Below are 9766 nucleotides of genomic sequence, written 5' to 3' on the forward strand. Positions count from 1 at the left end.
CAGTAAGTTTACCTTCATCAATAGTTTTATGCCATCTATCTACTAGAGAAATAAGAGTACTTTCACATGAGCGTTTTGGCCTAAAACCAGACTGACAATCTGTAATTAGAGAATTTACTGACAAATACTCATAAAATGAATTAAAAACATGCCTTTCTAAAATTTTGCTAACACAGGGTAAAATGGATACAGGCCGATAATTATTAACTAAACATTCATCTCCTGATTTAAAAAGTGGTACAACACGTGCTTTTTTCCAGTCATCTGCACAAGTACATGAAGATATAGAATGGTTGAAAATATATGCAAGAATATCACATACACTGTTTAATGAAAGTTTTAGAAGTTTGACAGAGATACCATCCAAACCTTGTTGCCTTTGATGCAGACATACATTTTATCTCATTTTCAATAAATTCTGCAGTTATACCTGGTATTGTATAAGAATTTTTAGGTATTTGTTCTTGAACAGTAGGTAAAGTGTCATCAAAATGTTTTCCTAGCTCATGAACAATGTTACAAAAGTAATCATTAAAACATTCGGCAATATCCTTTGTATCTTTAAAAACTGCATTATTGTCCTTAAGGAATGTACAGTTTGTATTCATTTTCTTAGATGGTAAGAATTGCCTAAGTTTGTCCCACATGTCCTTGGGCTTGTTTTCTGCCTGGGAAATTGCTTCCTCAATAAATGCATGTTTTGCCTCTCTGATCTTTTTTGTTACCCTGTTTCTTGATGCTCTGTATAGGTTCCACGCATGATCATCATTACTCTGTGTCGCCTTTTTAAAGAGGTTTTCGCGACAGTGCATTTCTGTAAGTATGTCATCATTTATCCATTCTTCTGAATGCGAGTTAATTCTTCTTTCTTTTAGAGGAATGTCTTTATCCACCACTTCAAAAAAATTAGAATAAAAGATTTGCAACATAGTATCAAAATCCACCATTTCATATATGGGATTCCAGTCAATAGTGTTTAGTTCTTCTTGAAAACTGCTCTCATTTAAGTTTTTAAAATTTCTATATTTAATATGAACGTGACTGTTTGCACCGGCTCTAATTTTACCATTTACAGTGTAAATCAAGTTGTGGTCACTTAATCCTATTAGGAATACTCTTGATGAAGAAAACTTATCCGGACTATTCACATAAATATGATCAATTAAAGTACTGGAGTCTTTAGTCTCACGTGTAGGGATTTTTATCAGTTGCTGAAATCCAATGTTTTTCATGATAGTCTTTAAATGCTTTGTGTTATACTAATCCACATTGAAATCGCCAATAATTAGAATATTTTTGTGTTCCGCTATTAGTTGTTCAATCCGCCCCTCAAACTTCTCTAACCAATCTACTGTGGAATCTGGAGGTCGATAAGATACAGCACAGGATGTTTTAGTAGACTGCCCAATAGAAATCACAAATTCAAGCATTTCCAAATCATCCATGATTTTTATGTTTGTAATGGTAAATTTTTCTTTAATGTAGACTAATATTCCACCCCCATTCCGGTTTCTATCTCTCCTCAGAATTCTGTAACCATTGATTGATATTTCAGAATTTTCTATTTTGTTGTCCAATTTATTTTCTGTCAAGGCCAGGACATCAAATGCACCTTTACATAGCATTATTTTGATTTGATCCAATTTACTTAAAATTCCTCTCACATTCAAGTGTGCATATAAAATTCCCTAAGGTAAAGATTCCAAAAGTTTCTCAGGAGATTGGTCAACACTAAAGCCAGTTGAAATTTCACTTATACAAGAGTCACACAGCCATTCTACCTGATTAGGAATTTCCATGGTTTGGGTTGTAGTTTTCACTACCTGATTACATCCAATACAGTGAACATTTATGGTCTGTTGAGGTCCTTCTGGTCCTGGGTTTAAATGGACATCGTTTGATGAAAGTAGACATAAAAATCCTAGGTAGTGAGTAGTCCTCACTGAACTTCTTGATTTCATTGAATGCTCCATAGATAAACTTCTTGCTAAAATTTCACGTCCAAAACAACATAACTTTGAATTTAAAATAAGCCATCTAAATCCTGGTGTATAAGTAAAATCCTCCTCTAACTCTTGGAAGAATAAAACAGTAGAAATTTGTTTAAAAGCCAGATAAACTAGGAGAGGTGTTAACACACATCTGACCATGGTGGCCATCTTTGACAAGACCTCTAAGACAACTCATAAAAAAAAAATCAGAAATACAACAAGTCAGAGATACAACAACTCAGAGATACAACAAGTCATCGAAACTAATTGAAAAAAGGAATACAATAAATCTATGCCACCCTTCTAAAAGAACTTTGTGCAGAGTCATTGGCTAAAACACATTCATATACATGTACATTGTAGATTCCAGTGGTTAATGGAATAACAGGGTTGTTAGTTTGCCTTGTTTTAAAAAACTCTATTTGTAATGACCAATGAAGGGTGTCTTGGGTGACAATGATGAAATACAACAAAACAATGAAAAGTGTGCAGATTTTTTCCTCTCTTTCTCTATTTTATTATATTTCGATACAAGTGATGTCGAGTTGTCATTATCCATGAGTTGTCGTCATCCATAAGTTGTTGTCATCCATGAGTTGTCGTCATCCATGACTTGTCTTTCTCTGACTTGTCATGTCGGTGAGTTTTACTTTCGATTAGTTGACTTTCTCTGACTTGTCAGTGAGTTTTACTTTCGATTAGTTGACTTTCTCTGACTTATCGTGTCGGTGAGTTTTACTTTCGATTAGTTGACTTTCTCTGACTTGTCGGTGAGTTTTACTTTCAATTAGTTGACTTTCTCTGACTTGTTGGTGAGTTTTACTTTCGATTAGTTGACTTTCTCTGACTTGTCGGTGAGTTTTACTTTCAATTAGTTGACTTTCTCTGACTTGTTGGTGAGTTTTACTTTCGATTAGTTGACTTTCTCTGACTTGTCGGTGAGTTTTACTTCTTTTCAAAGCTTTTTCATTAAATTGTGATCATTAACGTTTTCAGTATGAAAGATAGTATAAATGTGGGAGTGAGTGAACAAATTTTTGGCACATTGATTATGTTTGTAACTTATTTCATCATATGAATTTATAGATATGCACAGAAATTAATCTTTAAAAAAAATGTAAAAGATGTCAATTAGCAATGACAATTATGGCTTGACCTATTTTTGACCACAGCCCTGATTAATTTGTCTGAAATTTGCCAAACTTATCAAAGTCCAGGAATAGGAAATTGACATGTTATACAATTAAACCAACAGACTTTAATTTGAGTGTATTGATTGTTAAACTGAATTTATAGGACTTGACCTAAAAAATCTGTGAATTTATAGGACTTGACCTAAAAAATCTGTCCAATTTATTCTTTCACATGAATTTCATTTTGTATAGGCATGACAGGGTGGATAAGGTTGAAAAAGCATGAATTTTTTTGTAGTCTGTACATATCACATGTATACACAAAGCATTCTTGGATGAAGAGAACTCAGATTGTTCAGACAAAAAGGACCCATTGCTAGAATAAGACCTGAATAAGAAATGGGGTTGGTGTATTAAATCATCTTCTTTTCAAGAACCACAGAAAAGTCGAACTACGTGTAGATTGTTCCAGCTATTAGTCGCGGGGCCAGGTTGGGGCTACAATGAGGTTTGGAAGTAATAGTGAGTGAAGTTCGCATCACAAAGCAATGTGACTAAGCTTGCTCTGTTATATATTACTTATGAATGCAGTCCTGAAAAACTCACCGAAAGACAGCTCATCGACAAAAGTGAAATTCACCAATGTATAAAATTTAGCCGAATGGACATTTCACTGTCAAGAGTGTAGGTGAATAGAAACTGACCGACATTGAATTTTATATGTTTATCTCTTGTGTGTTGTGTTATGTGTTCAGTTAATTAAAGTAATATAAAAAAAAATTATTGCTTTCCTCAAATCAGAGCAAGCTCGGTCCGAACTTATTAAAAGATTGGCAGTTATGTGTGAAGCTTGCGATGTCCTGAAAAAGAAAGTTGTGAAAAAAAATGGTAGATTTCTAAAAATTGTTTCAGAATGTGGAGAAAGGACTAAAGATTTCTTTCTTTCCTACCTCGAGGGACTCGCGCATAACTTTACATAATTATCAAATTTGATTGATGAAATGGTGATTTATGCAAAGAAAAATAAAACTGTACACACGATTTTCTGTTGGTCATGCTATTTGACTAACTGGTTTGGTCACATGACCAAATCTCCTCTATATATATATATATATATATATAATTTATTTATATGTGTCGGTCAGTGTTGTGTATTATATTCTGTCGATGAGTTGTATGTGAGTCACTTGACTTTCTTTGAGTTGTCGTGTTGGCGAGTTTTATGAGTTATCGTTCAGCGAGTTGTCTCTTGGTGACCTGCCTAGGAATATACTCAATAATCTGTCTCTGAAGAATCAGATGGGTGCAATATATCAAACCAATATGGAACCATCCTCAAGCAGTGCAGGTTTAAGTTCAAACAATGATGACTCCTTGTGCCAGTTGAATGCATTGTATACCGGTTTATTTTCACCTTGTGTTATTTTCGCCCTTCTACACTCACAGACAGTTTTCCTTTGTTCTAAATTTGCCTAGGCACAGTTGTGTTAAAAGAGAGATAAAGGAGAAAACAGTTTTAGTCTTAAATTTGCCCATTCACAAGGGCAAAAGCGGCAAAAATATTTCCTTGTATATTGTATCATATAGGATTTTTTGAAAATCTTTTGAAGAACCACAGGGGTTCATATTTATCAAGTCAGTATGCAAGCATCTTCATGGAATACATGTTTATCTTCAAATTTGTCAACACCATGATCCTGCAGATTAGAGTGGGCCACAATGAATGTTCAGAGTTTGCAAGCATTGTATGTGAAAAGTTCATTGAAATGTTTTTAAAGAACTGTAAATGTACAAGTCACCGTATAGCCATTTTTTCAGAACGTATTTGGGTCTACAAGGTATGTTATGAATTTTAATGGTTAAAATTTGGTCAATCTAATTAAAATTAGATGTTAGATCCACTCACATACTCACTAGCGGATCAAACATCTAATTTTAATTAGATAGAAATTTGGTGAACTCATTTTTATAATGTCTCTTCTTCCCAGAAGGGTGACATTTATTGTTTTAGTGTGAATTCTCCTTTTTCCACCTCTCACACAAAATTTGTCCGGGCCATAACTTTTTTGTCTTTTGATATTTGGTATGCGGGTATACCATGATAAGACAGTGTTTTAAGTACCATTTTTTATTACCTTTGACCTTGACCTTTTATATAAAGGTCAAATAATAGAAATTTGGGGGCATTTTTTTGTCTGTACTATTACTTTTTTGTCTTTTGATATAGACCTTTGATATTTGGTATGTTGGCATACCATGATAAGACAATGTGCCTTGTGCTATTTTTTTTTACCTTTACCTTTACCTTTTATGTAAAGGTCAAATAATAAAATTAAGAATGGGTCACTGTTGTCTGCATTTAACTATCAATCAACTAAGGCTAACTCAGGCATATGTTTACCATATATTTATGCTTGACATCAATAATATATACTTATGTTTTGTCATCATATAGTCGCCTACATGTATAATAGTGTATATATTCATATGGAAATAAATGTTGTAACACCCCAAAAGAAAAAAAACCCCAACTAACTTGGGCATCAGAAACTGCTAAGTCATAAGTTTAATTTACTAACATATATTCATAACACTGTTTCTTAGTTGAAGCACATAAACATATAGGTGACTGTTATGTACTATATCTCTTAATTTTCCACTTTAAAGACAATTTCTAAAAATGTTAAATAACTTTGGAAAGTGGTTTTAGTTTTAGTGTACTAAAACAATTCCTTCTAATTTATATATACAATATACGAGTATATGTATACATGTATAGATGTACTTAAAACTTAAATTTAGCAATCTTTGTTTTTGTGAATCTTTGAAAATCATCAAAATAGACCAAAATTATATACTTCCCAAAGAAGCCGACTATACGGTGTAATGTCAATGTGCAAGATGTACTTTGAGTCGGTAAACGCCTTCATGCAGGTTAGGACATGGGTTCAAAATCACACAGGAATATACATAAAAATTCTTTTCCTCAAGAAGAGTCAAGGTACAAATTGGTAAATCAATATACCAGAATTCTTGTGTAGTGGAGATTTAAGTAAATAGCATCTTTAAAGTAGATTCAAACTTTTCACTATTGTGACATTGCTTTTCTAGCTTTATTAATTTATTTCAACATATAGCTCTTAACAAAGGAAAAAAGTAGTAATGTAAGCATGATAAAAGTTTTATACAATAATGAATGGAATCAGGGTGGTAATATTTCCTGTCTACACAGATATCTACCACACAGAGTATATGAGATTTGCCAGTCGCACCAGCAAAACCGGTGTGAATATTTCTAAAGTCTAGTGCTTTTTTGGTATATAATCAGTCTGAGGGACGAGTAATATGCACACGATAAATTCAGAACTTTAACCTCTTTACGTACATGGTTTCCAAATTTGGTTTAGTTGTGAAATTAATTAAATGTCTGATTCTGATTTGGGATTCAGTACCAAGCATTTTTTAAAAACAAATGAATAGACATTGCTGATTGCAAGTGTGAAATCATACAAATTCCTTTCCATATTCTTCCAGATCATATGTTTACAGTTTATTTGTCTTACTGCAAATATTAATTTGTTTTATTATGTTTTTTCCCCCATTAAAATAACTAATATACTGGCCAGTTAATATTTGTTCAGACCAGTAAATTTCATATAAATTCACTGGTCAACTTGACCAAGAGTGATTAATATCTTGATTTGCCATCATTCTGCAATATCTCTGTCAGATCCCAATCATGAATCATTTCTATCATTTTGAACCATTTCACATGTACCCAAACTTTCCGTGCTCTATATGGCAATGTATAACAAACTTTACTGCTGTTTTTTTTTTCCTTTTGTAAGAAACGCAAAACCTTTTCTTTTTTTCCTAAGTTTATTATAATATATATCTATATGAAATTATTATCAAAATATCGGGTTAAAAAGATCATCCTATTTAGCACATGTATTTCTAGTACTTTTTCAATAGAAAAGCTTTACAATTTCTGATGTCTTAAATTGAAACATTCTTCTTCAAACATATATCACTGAAACGCGTATGTATGACATTACTCAGCACATTGGGGCACATTGAATCATTACGCTAGCTCTTCAAGCACTCCTATAAAGCTCACAGAAACTCTTGGTGGTGATAGAAGCCATCTTGTCCATCTCTATTGATTCTCCTGCACTGACGGTGGGTGGTTCTGGTAGTTGTTCCAAGTCCAGCTGCTGGGTGACAAGGGCAGACAACTCTGTGATTTTCTTCCATTTTTGGTCAGAGATTTGCTTGTAAACTCTCTTGATGCCATTGGCAACAGACTTCTTGGTGAGGTTGTGGATGTCTTGGGAATCGTGTAGTGTGGATCTGAAGGTCCTCTGGCTCAAACGCTGGATGTAGGACTCTGAAATTTAATGGATATTATTAGCTGGATAAACAACTAGAAACATATCTTTCAACAATATTGAAATTAATTTTGTTGAAAAAATGAATATTACAAAACCATCATGACAATAAAAAGTACTTTTAAAACATAATTTAACTTAATTAGAATAGTAAATTTGATACCTAGAGCAGAAACCTGTTGGTTGGCTTTTTCAAAGGAAAGAAGGAGAATCCTGAGGTCTGTAATATACTTTATAATCTGGGAGTGTGTTTGTCCAGGCATGTTTGAAACAAATAACAATTAGATAATTAATATAGAATCTGTAACTTTGACAGTTGAATTCGGTGTATAGATAACTGTTTGAAAAAAGCAGAAATTCTGCCTTTTATTAGCTGATCAGAAATATTTGAACAATGTAGATGGATTTCATTGGCTAGGTTTTGTAAATTTGTTTCAGACTCATTCTATTGGTCATTTTCTGGCATATTAATTTTGCAATTATGATCTCAGAGATGTCAAATGCTGTTCACTTTGATGTAGGTAACATAATTAATTGTAACCTGGGAAGAGGTGTCAGTGAGTCTGTATGATTACCTGCTATCTGTCAATTATCTCCAACTCTGAGCTTGTGTGATATTATCAATAACAGCTTGGCTGAAAAAGCTGATCCATTTAGTCCTTAACAGCAGGGCTAGTAAAAACTGATCCATTTAGTCCTTAACAGCAGGGCTAGTAAAAACTGATCTGTCAATTATCTCCGACTCTGAGCTTGTGTAATATTATCAATAACAGCTTGGCTGAAAAAGCTGATCCATTTAGTCATTAACAGCAGGGCTAGTAAAAACTGATCCATTTAGTCATTAACATCAGGGCTAGTAAAAACTGATCCATTTAGTCATCCACAGCAGGGCTAGTAAAAACTGATCCATTTAGTCATTAACAGCAGGGCTAGTAAAAACCAATCCATTTAGTCATCCACAGCAGGGCTAGTAAAAACTGATCCATTTAGTCATTAACATCAGGGCTAGTAAAAACTGATCCATTTAGTCATCCACAGCAGGGCTAGTAAAAACTTATCCATTTAGTCATTAACAGCAGGGCTAGTAAAAACCAATCCATTTAGTCATCCACAGCAGGGCTAGTAAAAACTGATCATCCATTCAACAGCTTTGACTAACTCTAAAATCATTTTATAACTTTATTAAATCACAGCGTGTGACATGTATAGCTTGGGGGGGGGGGGGGGGGGGGGGGGGGGGGGGGGGGGGGGGGGAAGCAGTATTAGAATTACTAGGGATATAATAGATGCAAACTGTGTAGATGATTTGTTCATTTTCAATCCTTGCCATATAGTGATAATATCATTTTGGGGGGAACTAAGCACCGTATGCATGTTTTACCAAATTATTGATGAATAAGATTTATTAGTCTGTAGGAGTCCTAAAGATTCATAGACTCGCTCATTGCACTATTAACATTCAACAATCACCATTGTGAAACTCAGGACACCATTTTTAAACATTTATGCATATGAATCTTTATAAGCTGTCTTGTTATGCCCTCTGGGCCCAAAATTGGAATAAACTTATCTTGTACATGAATATATTGTAATAAAAGATTACACATTTGAAAAGTTTTTTATAATGTCTTTAATGATAAAGTGCATATTTTACAAGAGAAGAAGCAGTCGCGGTAGCTCAATGGTAGAGCGTTCGTTTCGTAACTAGGAGGTCGTAAGTTTGAGCCCTGCTCATGCCATGGCCATGTCAAATCTAAGATGTTGAAATAGGTAGTGATTGCTCCTTCCCCAAACACTCGGCATTTAAAACTGGGATTCATGGGTCTTTTGGATATGACTTTAAAATCAGAGGTCCCGTTTCACGGCAGGCGTTGGCACATTAATGAACCCTCACTGTTACGCCCCTGAGCTCTAAGCATAGTACTTCACCTAAAGCTGGTGACGTCTCAATATGATTGAAAAATTCTCAACGGGATGCAAAACAATCAATCAACCAATCATACAAGAGAAGACCTATTGTCTCTTATCTTATATCATGACTACAGTAATGGTCACTTTAGAGACATATTGTTCATCCCTTAGTAGTGGAACAGGATGAGATGATTCCCTTTCATCTGTCTATCCATTTCAGCATTTGTCTCATCAAGTTTTATCTGATGTATACAAATGGGGGATCAAAGATGTACATGCTGATATATATAGGGAAAATCTTTTAAAAATTTCTTCTCAAGAATCATTGACCAGAAAAGTT

The 9766-nt window shown here is 34.0% G+C and overlaps 2 protein-coding genes across 2 annotated transcripts in view; one reads left to right on the forward strand and one right to left on the reverse strand.

Annotated features, from left to right (window-relative positions):
• The window catches only part of LOC125650503 (nuclear valosin-containing protein-like), a 76395-nt gene that overhangs the window by 34646 nt on the left and 31983 nt on the right, over window positions 1-9766 (forward strand). The window lies entirely within an intron of this gene.
• Window positions 7222-7778, reverse strand: LOC125650508 (uncharacterized). Its single transcript, XM_048878872.1, has 2 exons — window positions 7679-7778; window positions 7222-7514 (listed from the first exon to the last, which is right to left on the reverse strand). The coding sequence occupies exons 1-2, from the start codon at window positions 7776-7778 to the stop codon at window positions 7222-7224; spliced, it is 393 nt and encodes a 130-aa protein (XP_048734829.1).

This window comes from Ostrea edulis, chromosome 5 (genome assembly GCF_947568905.1).
Source record: "Ostrea edulis chromosome 5, xbOstEdul1.1, whole genome shotgun sequence".
NCBI lineage: Eukaryota > Metazoa > Mollusca > Bivalvia > Ostreida > Ostreidae > Ostrea > Ostrea edulis.